Source organism: Galeopterus variegatus, unplaced genomic scaffold (assembly GCF_000696425.1).
Source record: "Galeopterus variegatus unplaced genomic scaffold, G_variegatus-3.0.2 Scaffold4114, whole genome shotgun sequence".
NCBI lineage: Eukaryota > Metazoa > Chordata > Mammalia > Dermoptera > Cynocephalidae > Galeopterus > Galeopterus variegatus.
The window spans coordinates 39,020-52,923 of NW_007730225.1; the positions used below are offsets into that span (position 1 = coordinate 39,020).

Sequence of the window (13,904 nt, forward strand, 5' to 3'; positions counted from 1 at the left end):
CTTTTTTTTTTTTTTCCTTTTTGTCTTTTTTCGTGACCGGCAACGGATCGCAACCCTCAGTGTCGCGCCCGTACCGGACCGGGACCGGCAACGGGATCGCAACCCTCGGTGCTGCACCCGCCCCTTGCTCAGCCAGTGAGCGGGAACCGGTCTGTATGTGGGATCCGAACCCTCGGCAGAGCGCCGCCGCGCTCCCAAGCGGCGCACTGTAGCAGTGCACCACCGGGCCGGCCCAGAATACTAGAGGTTTTTGAGGAAAGAAAATCTCTAATTTAGACCTAACAGGATAAATTTGAGACAGTTATTTATAAAACTTGTTTAGGTAATGTAAGGTGAGGAAAATAAGATGGAAGTTCATTGTAAATGTATTCCTTTCTGAAACTTTGAGGACAGAACTCAGTGTTACATTTGTATTTTTTTTGTGGTGAAACAGTTCTGCTAATGTCATGAAGCAATTTTATACTCTGCACGTAAGAAAGAGAGAGAACTTTTATTTTCCTTGGAAATGTCATTTGATAATTTGAATTACTAAATACTGTACAAGGAGAACTTTAGATGTTCAGAATAAGTAGTGTGAATGAAATATATCTGTTTTTGCATTTGTAGTATCATATCTTACTCAGGCCCTGTCTGGCTGGATAGTATTGCTTCCAGTGCTGCATTTGAGGTATGATCCACCATAGGCCAACTTATGTGGGACGGCCCCTCATCAGCCAAGAAGTATAACTTTCTTTCATGTGTTGGGTGTTTTGGGTTGAATCCTGATATTCCTAATTAACACTTTCCTCACCTTGAATAATGGAGAGAACAGAGATAAACACTAACATTCAATAATGCCTCCTCTGCAGAAACAAATCATTGTGGATCCTTTGAGCTTCAGTGAGGAGCGCTTTAGGCCTTCCCTGGAGGAGCGCCTGGAAAGCATCATTAGCGGGGCTGCCCTTATGGCTGACTCATCCTGCACACGTGATGACCGGCGTGAGCGAATCGTGGCAGAGTGTAATGCTGTCCGCCAGGCCCTGCAGGACCTGCTGTCTGAGTACATGGGCAATGTGAGTGTCAGAACTTTTCTTTGATATAAGGTATTTCTGTGAGAGGAATTTTCCATAACATGGTGGATTTGAGCTGTTTTAATTACTAACATCAAGTATGTCTTTGACTTCTTGACTTTTTTGAGTAGTTCATATTTTTTAAGGAATGGATAAATGGATTTCTGATTGGCCCTTTCCTCCTCAGCTTTTTATTTTGAAAAAATTTATACTTATAAAAAATATACAATGAGCACCCAAATACCCTTTATCTAGATTCATCAATTAACATGTGCATGTGTGTGTATAAATATATACATGCATATGGGTATATACATAAACACATCCTTTTTTCCTCTGAAACATTTGGAAGTTGCAGACATTATGATACTTCACCTCTGAATATTTCACCGTGCATCTTCTAAGGATAATGATCTTCTTTCTACATCACTAAAATTCCATTATGACACTTAGGTAGCCATCTAATTTTGGGCAAAAAGGAATGCTGAAAACCCATTTCTTTAATATTTATAGTTTATGAAATTTTTTTCATGAACCATATAGAATGTTGTAAGAGTAGATAATTGCCAAGTTGAGCTATATGAGGCAAACTGGGTAGTGTGTTTGAATTTTTAAGGTTTGTGTTTAAAAACTAGTGCTGTGAAATTTAATACCCAACTTTTTTTTTTTGCAATAGAAAATATTGTAATAGTTTATTTTCTTTATTGTCATATATCTTATGTCTTTCCTTTTCCTTCCCTTTTACTTCTTCCATTCCAGTTATTTAATGCTAACTTCAGTTCACTATAGTTTAGACATTGTACCCAATACTTTACTGTGGCAGAGAAAGAATAAATTAAATAAAAATTATATAAAATCATTTTAAAAGGAAAAGGGACAATACAAATTAGTTGTCATCACTAATTTTTTTGGTGTATTTAACACTTTCCAAAAAAAGATCTAGGTCCTTTCTCACTTGTTCATTTGCCATACATCATGTTTATTCACTTAAATGTCTATATAAGTGAACAGAAAGCAATGAGTCATTATGAAATTCCTAAGGTGAAGATGAATCCTGTGTTTATCTTGTTTCTACCATATTGTGAAATTAGTGGAGCATATTGAATTTTTTTAAGCCATTACCATGTTTTGATCGGAGGCAGTCTACCTCAGAAAAATGAGATTAGAGGTTTAGTTAAATGGAAAAAGCAGTTGATAAGTCACAGTAAAAATGTGAAACACATTTAGAAATCCATATCTAAGCCTGAAAATTAGAAAATATAAAAAGTGGATAAGTTGAAGAATGGCTTACAATATTGGAGTCTTAAAGAGGGGAACAAAGACTCATGGTATGTATATGGATCAATCATTTCCTGTCATGTGTAGTGCTGGACGTGGTGCAAAAGTGTCCGATGCAGTTATGATTAAGAAACTACTTTGAAAACAGTCTTTGGTAGGGAAGAGTTATGATAAATCCGTTCTGATTGCTCCATTCTAGAGCTTTCTGACAAGTCTACAAGATATCTCTTGAGTCCTGGGGTTGGTCAGACTCTCAGCGCAGTCACCACTGGTCTTGGATAACTTTCTGGTTTCTCTCTAGAGTGTCATACAAATAGTACTTTCTGTTCATGCCGTGGATGTAAGAAAAGGTCGGAAACACTCATTTATGCTGATGACATGGAGACTATAATAGCATCCTTAAGTGAAAACTAGAACCATGCTTGATGTTAGGCTGATGTTTAAGTATTATGGTGGGGGTCCTGAAAGAAATTTTCTTGAGATTCAGAAATATATTTTAGGAGGTAGTTCCTGGGTATTTTTTAAAATTTTAAAATTTTATTTATTATTGTTATTTTTTATTAGCATATTCATTGTTACAAATCATACTTATTCTTTATGTGGGTGTGTTTTTTTAAAGGTAAAAATCTTTAGTTTCCTTTTATTGAGCCATGTAACAGTGAACAGGCTTGGTCCTATCAAAAAGTGATGGAATGAGGATAAAGTGGGAGGGCAGTGAAGCACAATGAAGAAAGCTTAGAATGATAAAAAGGTCTGGAAGAAGCAGAAGCAACTGGGGATAGGTTTTTGCTTTTTTTAATGTAGCATTCAAAAACTTTTAGGACCTCTCGTGATGATCTGGTGGTGATCTGCCTGTCACTTAGTTCATACTGAGTATGTGTAACGTGCAGAGCAGTGTGCTGGACACCATGTAAGAGAAGGAATGGGGCTTTGATATCTCCTTTCTGGAACAGACTGGATCTTTACAGGGCGTTTAATGGGAGTGTCATCATAGGCACAGCTAAAATGCCATGGGAATTGCAAGAAGGACGAGATGATTTCTAGCTAGGAAACCCAAGAATCTTTCTAGAAGATTTATTTTATGTTCTTTTGGTTGAGTTCTACCTTGATTTAACAAAAAATGGTTCAAGTTTTGATTATTTCTGTTGAAAAATATTAGGCAGATAACTATAGTATATGAAGAATCGAAACAATATGCATTAATTAAAACATGTTGACTGTATAGAACTCAGCAGAGTGATAAAGTCCAAAAGGGCTTACCTATTTTCACTTTTTCCATTTCCTGGATTGTCTCTTAAGGTTGTGATTATAGACACACATTCTTCATAATCTCTGAGTCTTCCTTCTTTATCCTGTGTTGCCAGTTACCAGGTTCCAATGGTTTTTCCTCTAAGGCAGTGATTCTTTTTTTGTCTTTTTTTTTTTTATTTTCGTGACCGGTAACAGGACCGCAACCCTCGGTGTCACGCCCACACCGCGCTCAACCAGTGAGCGGACCGGTCTCTATATGGGATCCGAACCCTCGGCGGGAGCGCCGCCACACTCCTAAGCGCCGCACTCCACCGAGTGCGCCACCGGGCCGGCCCTAAGGCAGTGACTCTTAACCTTAGATTCACATTAGAGTCCCTTGGTGTCTGATGGTACACTAAAGGCAAAATGTTCAACAAACGGAGAAGGTATCTTGAGACCGGAAAATAAAATAGGCAATTCCGTACAGTAAAGCAAAGAATTTTATTAGGGTAACTTACCTACAGGCTGGTGGATTGAGCAGGCAACAGTCCAGAGACAAATGCAAGGTTTCTCTGCACTGCGTCTTGGTCAAGCCCAGGTTTATATAGGCAGCTCACATAAAGCAATGGAAAAAGCCAAGAAGCAATTACTAAGAAACAAGCTAATGTCATTAACTCCAAATGTTTTATGACAGTGACTTCTATCTTTGGTGGTCTTGTGATGCAGGTAGCCAGACCTGCTGTTGCCATGTAGAAATCATTAAATTTCTTATTTGTAGTCAGCAAACTCTTTCTACCTATTGTTTTGACTACCTTACTCCTAGTTACTGTATAACTTTTGTGGGCAGTGCTCACACAGGGGACATAGCAAGTGGTAAGGGCTTGAAGATTGAGTAAGCTATGCCCACAGTTCCCACACTGGGGAACTTTTAAAAATCCTGATGTCCAGGTTGTACCCAGACCAATTAAGTCAGAATCTCTGGTTTGAGTTCCGGGCATCACTATTTTTAAAAGCTTCCCAGTGATTCCAGTCAATGTACAGCTAAGGTGGAGAAGCTGCTCTGATGGTTTATTCCGTTTGTCCCTTTCTGTCTCCACCGCCATTGCCTAACTCCAGGCTCTCCTCACTTTCTCCATTTTCCTCTCTGTTCTACGTGCTCAGGCCAGGCTGAGCTCCTGTCTTCAGTAGTTTTTTGTGAAATTCCCTTCTCACCAGTTTAAACTGCTCCTCCTTCAAGTCCCACATTTGTTTTTCATCTCTTTGCTAAAGGTCATATCAAACTGTATCATCTGGGCTGGCCAGTTAGCTCGCTTGGTTAGAGCAAGGTGTTGGTAACACTAGATCAAAGGTTCAGATCACCATACAGGCCACCCACCCAAAAAAAAAAAAAAGCTTAAAGCAAACTGTACCATCCTACATTATTTCTCGGGTGCTTGAAGTTTTGCATCTAATTGTATATGTCCTTGAATTGTTGCTTAATTGTATTTCCTCTATCCATGTAATTTCTACAACTAGGTTTTAAGCTTTTGGATGATGGGAACTATTTAAAAAAATTTTTTATGATCTAGTGTAATGCTAGAAGAGATACTCAGTAAGTGCTTGCTTAATGAACTCATGTTGACTTGGGAGAATGAATAGAATGAACAATTTTGGACATTTATGGTGCTAAGGATACATTAGTGGGGAACAAACAAAGATCTTTGCCCTTATGTGCTTTAAACATTCTAGAGAGGAAGGAGGAGGCAACTGTGGGTAGTTTATCTGTACTTCCTGTAAACCTTTCAGGATACAGATGACATTTGTAGGAAAAAAATTAAATCAAGCATTCTGAAATAAGCAATCAGTGAAAGTGATATCTCAGATCAGACTGGATTTAAATTTAATTCATTAGGTGAGGGCCAAATTCCCTTTTAAAGGTTCCAAGGGTCAGGAGGCCAGCAGCCTTAATGTTCTTGCTTGCATTGTGGTTTTGACGAGCTGGAAGGTAGCCTTGGTTCTATAGCTAACTTAATGTACAGGCTGTAAGAGATATTGATATAAAAGTAATGTGTTTGACCCCTACTTACTTAATATTATGGAAAAGGCACAGATACATGACAGTAGAGGTTTTGCAACCCTTCAGTGGATCCTTGTAGTTCCACAGATGACTTCCAGGTTTCCTTGAAATGAAATGTGGTTATTGTGGTTACGTGTAATTTGTTTTTGCTCTATCAGCCTGAAGTTGCTCTGCCTGTGAGGGTTCTAAAGAAAGAAAAACAGCTTTAGATGGGTGTCATAATCATTTTTTCTTTTCCTCACATTTATCGTGCCGGAAGTGTCATAATCTTAAAAGGTTTAAAAGTGAATGGATTGAAATTACGGTGAAATTAATTGAATTTGAAAGAGTTATTGCCATTTTATTTTTTCATAATTGAAAGTCATACATGTGTATTAAATTATTGAACCACCACTACTATTAACATTTAGGGATATATGTTTCTAGTTTTTCTTTCTTCTCTACGGAGCATTTAAAAAAATACTTCTAACCCTCTTAATATTTTCTGCATATAAACATAAAATATTCATAGAACTAGGGTCCAGACTATTAGATTAATGAGTTAAAACAGTTTGCTACCAGGTAAATTGGTTAAACTTTCTGTTCTTTAAACACATAGCTGACTTGGGTGTCCAGTTGTGTGTTACAGTGTTCTCTGAAGTTATTTCAGTGCTCTTGCAAAAGCCTTCTGAAGGGCCCTATACTTTATGCAGCTGAATTCTTTATTTCACCCTTTTCATTCTGCTGAGGGATATGCTGACTCTTAATATGTTTCTTTTTTTCTTTTTTTAGGCTATGTGTTTTTCTAATAGCAGTATTTATTGGAACCAAGCTTATATGTCTCTATTACTACATTCCTCTTCAACACCTGACACCCTAATAAACAAACAATCCCCCACAGAAAACTCCCAATCTGAAAATGCTTAACACAGTATCTGAAACATAAAGAACCCTTAATCTTTGAAATGAATTCCATTTGGTTTTGGCCTGAGCAATCTTGCACATCAGCAGTTCATGGTCTAGTGTGACTGACACTGGGTTAAGTCTTATAATTGGTGAGAACAAGCAAACGGCATGGTCTTGAGTAGCTCTAGCTCTGTGTTGTTCAGTTTGGTAGCCACTAGCCATATGTGGCTGTTGACCACTTGAAATGTGACAGGTCCAAAGACTTAGGCACAAAAAATAATATAAAATATCTCAATAATATCATTGATAATATTTTGGATATATTGGATTAAATAAAAGCTGTTATTAAACTTAATTTTTATCTTTTTTTTTTTTAACTTATGGCTACTAGAAAATTTAAAATTATATATGTAGTTTATGTTTCTGGCTTGCATTTTATTTCTCTGGGATACTTCTTTGTTTTATTTGTATTCTTTTTGGCTGCTGGACGGTATGGGAATCTGAACCTTTGACCTTGATGTTATCAACAATGTGTTCTAAGCTACTGAGCTAACTGGCCAGCCCTCTCTTGGATACTTCCAACTGCTGAGTAACCAACCAGCTAATGTGAGTAAGGATTTAGCATCAACTTCTTCATTGTATGTCCAGAGTGGTACAGTAATCCATGCATAGTAGCCATAGTAGCTTGTATTTTTAATACTTAAAATAGTAATTTTAGGCAGAAGAAAATTGGTACAGTTTAGGAACGGGTAAGGATGATGTTGCGTAAGGACAGATTTTATTTTTGTTCTTACCTAAGAACATTGTCATAGTGGTTGTAGGATTCCAAAAGAGAAATGCAGTAACTTGACATTTTTTGAATTGGACTGGACATATATTTGAGGAGTTTGATTATGTTAATACATCAGGTGTAAAATTTTAACCTGATTTGGGTAATAGTTTGGTATGGAATATATGAATAGTATGCAGTTAATGTTCACTTTCAAAGATCTTTTGAAAAGATATATTGTTATTGTAGTGAAGGGAAGCACTCAATTTAGATGCTAATCTCTTCTCAGTTTTGCAAATGCCTTCCTGGAATCTCTTTAGCATAGCCAGAGCTTCCCAGCCTTTGAAGGACTATGAAGAGCTTGTTACTGTTATTTTGTGGCTGCATTTTCTTATCTTTAAAATTAGAATAGCTTCATTTTTTTTCTGATTATAAAAGTGATGCTCTGTTATCCCACCACTCATTTTTGTGTATATAGCATTCCAGACTTAATTCTGGATGTGTGTATGTGTAAACTTCTATCTATTCTTACTTTTTTCTCTTTTTAAAATTCAATTGTTAGGATTATCTGTACTATTATACTGCTTACCATATGCCAACCATTGTGCTGAGAGACATGTTATTACCAGTTTTACTGCTATAATAATCCTTTTGTTACTTGCTCAAAAATACATAACATACAAGTGCGATTTGAAAGCAGATCTGGCTTACCTGAAAGTCTGAGCTCTTAGTACTTTTACCATTGTGCACCTTTTCCAGTCAACACATAAGGTTTAACATCATCTTTAATGGTGGCAGAGTTTTCTGCTAAAATTAAATATTCCAGAACTAAAGTTAAGGATTGAAATTTAAATCTCAGTATTAAATTTCTGAAATTAAGTAGCCTAGACTAAGTAAGATGGGTTCATGTTTGGTATAGCTGCTTGATATGAGCAGAGCAAAAAAGCTCTTTACAGTATCCTCCCATGCTAGCTCTTTGGTGGTACTTGAGTGTCACAGATGTTTAAAATTGGTTGTGTGATGTGCAGCTACAGGGGCTGAGTTTTGTTATACAGTTATGCTATGATTTCCATCTTTGTTTGAACCCTTACCTGTATAAGTAGTCCTTAGTGCTTGAAGATGATTTTATTGATTTGTCGATGTTACCTAAAATATACAGTATTTGGGAGAATTCAGATATAAATACATGGTGTGTGGAATGCAAACTTTGAGCATGTGTAGTACTTGCTTTTGATAGAGCAGTATTCATTTTTATTTTTTATTTATTTAATTTTATTGTACGTATTTAAGGTATACAACATGATATTTTGATATACGTAGTTAAATGATTACTACAGTTAAGCCATTTAACATATCCATCATTTCATAGAGCTAACATATCCATCATTTCATAGTGTATGTGTGGTAAGAGGGCCCAAAATCTACTCTTAGCAAGTTTTCTGTATACAATACAGTATTATTAACTGTAATCCTCATGCTGTAGATTAGATCTCCACATTTATTCATCCTTACATAACTACAGCTTGGTACTTTTTGACATAAATTCCCCCCCACTCCCACTCTCTGGTAACCAACTTTATGCTATGTTTCTGTATATTAGGAAACACATAAGAGATCATGCAGTATTTTTCCTTCTGTGTCTGGTTTATTTCACTTAACATAATGTCCTCCAGGTTCATCCATGTTGTCGCAGATCAGCATTTATTTAATTGGGAAACTGTACTTGTTCAAAATTATTGTGTGTCTTTTTTTATGGTGTTCGATGAGGAATTTAAAAGACCTTCCTAACTGTGAGGAAGGCATCTCACTCTGGTTATATTTTGTGTTATTTTCTAAGAGGTTTGTGGTACTTCCTATGTATGCTACCCTGGCATTATAAGTTGCAATATTTAATAGGCAAGTTCTTAACCTTTTGTAGGCAGAAAGATGCATTGTTATGTACTTGATGAAATGGTGCTGGCTTAATGGAGCAATAGTGGAATGGTCTTTGAAATCAGGATGATGGAGCAGACATGTAAGCCTGGCTTGTATCAGGCTGCAGATGGATAGGGTTTTTAGCCTCCTTGAGATTACTATTAGATTGTCCTTTGTATCACTTGGTGCTCTTTAGCTGTCAGGCTGGGTTGAAAAGACTTTATATCTAAAAACTGTTTCTGGATTAAAAGGTAATAACCCCTAAATACATCAGAATATTAATAATTATCTCTAGGTGGTGGGGCGAAGAGCAGTATAAATTTTCTTCTGTATTTTTCTTTACATTTTTGGGAATGTTTCTTATGTGTATAATGTCACAAAGTTTAAAAATAAACTTAGGGGCCGGCCCGGTGGCGCACTGGATAGGTGCGCCGCTTGGGAAGTGCGGCGGTGCTCCCGCCCGAGGGTTCGGATCCCACATACAGACCGGTTCCCGCTCACTGGCTGAGCGAGGCGCGGGAGCAGCACCGAGGGTTGCAATCCCGTTGCCGGTCCCCGGTCCGGTATGGGGGCAACACTGAGGGTTGCGATCCGTTGCCGGACACGGAAAAAGATAAAAGACAAAAATAAAATAAAATAAAATAAAAATAAACTTAGACCTTTAGTTTTTTTGTCTTAGATTTTTAGATTTCGTTTATAATCATATACTCTGTTCATTTTCAAAACACTATTAATATGGGAAATTTGAGGATTTTTTTACACATATTAACATCTTGATTCATCCTTTTGAGGTAATGATTCATTCAAGATGAGTTTGACTGAAGTGGTGAGTTTTGTTTTGTTTTGTTTTGTTTTAAATTGCAGTATACATTTCTAGGAAGTCTTGGTCCAAACAGTTAGTTACCTCTGTGTTCTAGCATTTGCTCCATTCTTTTATTGAACTCTATATCAGAGTGATTTTTGACCATGGAAGTATGGAATTGTAAAGTTAGAATTTGTAAAGTGAATTTGGACTATCATGTAGTCCAATGGTTTACACATTATACTTCTCAGGTCACATCTTGCCTGCCACTTATTTTTGTAAGTAAAGTTTTATGGGAACACAACCATGCCCATTTGTTTACTTATCATCTATGGCTGCCTTTCTACTACAACACCATAGGTGAGTAGTTGTGAAAGAGACCATGTGGCCCCCAAAGCCTAAAGTATTTGCTATTTGGCCCTTTCTAGAAGTTAGCCAATCCTTCATCTAGTTCAACCAACTAATTTTTCTGAAGGTTTTAAGTTACAAATTCAATTTCTTTAATGGAAATAAGACTATTTAGGTTATCTATTTCTTCTTGGGTAAATTTTGGAAGTTTGTGGCTTTCAAAGAAATGGTGGTCCATTTTATTCAGTTAGTTGAATTTTATACGCATAGAGATATTTGTTGTGTTCTGTTACTATCCTTTTAATGTTTAGGGTCTGTAGTGATAGTCTGTGTTTCACAATTAATGTTGGTAATTTGTATCTTTTTTTCTTTTTTCTTCCTTTGTTGATTGGCTAGAAGTTGATCAATTCTATTGATTTCTCAAAAGAACCGGGTTTTGGTTTCATTGATCTTTTTTTTTTTTCTATAATATTTTCAATTTCACTAATTTCTGCTCTTTATTATTTCCTTCCTTCTGTTTGCTTTGGATTTATTTGGTTCTTCCTTTTCTAGTTTATTGAGTTGGAAACTTAGGTTATTGGTTTGAGACTTTTCTTCTTTATTATAAATGCAAAGATTTGGTGTTACACATTTTAATCTAAGTCCTGTTTTGTCTGTATCCCATAAATTTTGATAATGTATTTTCACTCTTGTTCACTTGAAAATATTTTTACATTTTCCTCAAGTCATCTTCTTTGGCCAGTGGATTATTTAGAAATATGTTGTTTAATTTCTAAACATTTGGAGATTTTTAAATTATGTTTTTGTTATTGATTTCTGGTTTAATTCTAATTCCATATGGTCAGAGAACATACTTTGCATCAATTCAATTCTTTTAAATTGTTTGTTGTGTTGGGATCCTATACCGACCAGCTGCCACAAAAAAAAAAAAAAATGTTTGTTGAAGCTTGTTTTATGACCCAGTGCTACCACTGTGAGCATTCTGTCTGCACTTGCAAAGAATATGTTTTCTGCTGTTGATGGGTGGAGTGTTCCGTAAATGTCAGTTAGATTTAGTGGGTTGATGGCACTGGTTGTTTTTTTTTTTTTCTCTAATTACTGAGACAAGAGTGCTGCAGTCTCCAACTGTAATTGTGGATTTGGTCATTTCTTGTTCTAGTTCTTAGATTGCTACTCCATTCATTCTGCCCAGGGTTTTTAGTTACATTCAGTGGGATAGACAGAGTGGAATTTGTATACTCCATCCTAGCCAGAACCAAAACCCAACTGAGTGTTTTCAAAACTGAGTCTGAAACTACCATGTGTGAACAGTTAGGACTAGAACTGAGGCTTCTGATTTTTAGTCCAGAGCTATTCCTGGTGGTGCTCTTCATGGGTTATGCCAATGGTGGGCAATAAGCTGATGCTTCCATAGAATAGAAGTCATTAAAGCTTGATCAAGTAATGTAACCTCCCAGGGCTGCTTTCTAATCTGAAAACAGTGTCATTAATAGCTACACCTCTATTTGACTGTGTTAAAATGCACAGAGAACCACTCAAGCAAGATTAACTAAAATAATGAGGATGGGATATAATGGGTGGTATTATTTCAAAAATATCAAATTACCTTGAAACAAAAGAGCAGAAAATAAAGTGTAGCAAAGAACAGGGTGAACAGGGATCTGGCTAGGCAGGGATGGAGGAACCTGTCTTTTGTGGCAGGTCCATTTCAGCTTTTGTCTGCTCTTGGCTTGCTCTCTGCTTATAGCCAAGAGCCAAAGTGGCAACTTCCACTGCCAGTCTGCATGATCTTGTAGTTCAAGCATCTAATCGCAGCTGGCAACAAGGGCATCCTACTTCCCCCACTTGTGTGAATGTGTGGAGGGGATGCCATGTTTGATGTGAACGTAAAACTATGACGTGTTGTACACTTGCAAATTGGTATTATTTTAGGAAAATATAATACAGTTACTTCTTCCTTGTTTATTCTTTTTGGCCAAAGGAGTAGAAGGCTTTACTTTTGGCAAGTTGCCATGTGTTGCTAATAAAAAAATGATTCATTTGGGGCCGGCCTGTGGCTCACTTAGGAAAGTGTGGTGCTGATAACACCAAGGCCACAGGTTCGGATCCCATGTCAGGATGGCCGGTTAGCTCACTGTGTGAGCCTGGTGTTGACAACACCAAGTCAAAGGTTAAGATCCCCTTACCAGTTACCTTAAAAAAAAAAAAAAAAGATTCATTTAAAATATTGTGATTGTTTAAATGTAGTAAACTAGTAGTTTTGGGAAGCTACGTGTTTATTTTATCTAGAATGCCCATACGTGACAAACCTGTAAAGCTAAAAACATATCAATCATAACTTTCTACCCTAATATTTTTTGCTCATTGATCTTAATTTTTTTTAAAATTCGGTATCTTAAATAACTTATTGTGACTATGCCAGTTTAGGATTAAACAAATTGGGTATATTTTTCCTGCCCTCAAATCTGCTATAATATTGTTTGTTTATTTTTTTAAATTTAACCCCACCCCCCAGTTAAATATGGTTACATTTAGGAATGCCATTCAAATGCTTTTCATAAAAGATAATGCAGGTTCTATCGTGAGCATAGAGTTTCCAAACTATCCTTGCCAGAGACAGATATACCCGTCTGCCAGGAAATTTCCTCCTCTCTGTCTTTAGGCCTGATCTATTGAAAACTGCTACATTGGGTGGCATATTTCTTCATCGTAGTACAAAATGAGAAGGGCGAAAGTCTGTGGAATATAATGTTTTTCTTCTCTGAGTGGATGTCCTTATTTTTTGTTTATTTTGGGTCGAATCTGTGTTCACATCTGATGACTGCTAATTAAGTCCTTGCCAGTCACTAAATAGCTTAGTTATTTTAAAGAGGAATATTGGGGGCTGGCTAGCTGGTTATTGGTTAGAGTGTGGTGCTGATCATACCAGGTTCCAGGGTTTGATCTCTATGCTGGCCAGCCACCAAAAATAAAATAAAATAAAAAGTGGAATATTGGATATATAGAACCAAAAATTCTGTTTGGTCATTCTTTAAAAATGGCATTAGGGCCTTTTCATAATGGCATGATTTGCGAACATAATAGAGGGAAGATACTTCCTTTGAGTTGCTTTATGCTGAAATAATATCTGGTCAGTAAATTGTCTTACAAGTATTATTTTCAGATATGTTGAAATGATTGGCCTCCTGCTCTGGTTTTACTCCAACTGCAAATGTTTTAATTTTTGGTTTTGTAATTTTTGCAGTTTATAATAGCCCAAGTAGAATACAGTGTGGCATCTTACTTCAAGGCTTCCTTGTAATTGTCCTTTAAATTTAATTCTGGAAATACTTGTCTTGAGTTATTTCACTTTAAGGGAGAATTACTGTGGTTTTGTAGATTCAAATATGAAAGTCATTTTCTAGGAATGAAAAGATTTATGTTTTGGCTTTCCTTTGTGCTTATGTCTGTATGAATGTTGTTTATTATGTACTGGTGTAAAATTACCTGAAATATTGGGGCCGGCCCGGTGGCGCACTGCTACAGTGCGCCGCTTGGGAAGCGCGGCGGCGCTCCCGCCGAGGGTTCGGATCC

General features: G+C 36.7%; 1 protein-coding gene across 1 annotated transcript in view; it reads left to right on the forward strand.

The window, feature by feature from the left end:
* Positions 1–13,904, forward strand: part of CTNNA1 (catenin (cadherin-associated protein), alpha 1, 102kDa) — a 124,769-nt gene that overhangs the window by 11,738 nt on the left and 99,127 nt on the right. The window contains exon 3 of the mRNA XM_008586775.1: positions 849–1,052. Coding sequence (XP_008584997.1) covers positions 849–1,052 — 204 coding nt within the window. The remainder of the gene's footprint in view (positions 1–848; positions 1,053–13,904) is intronic.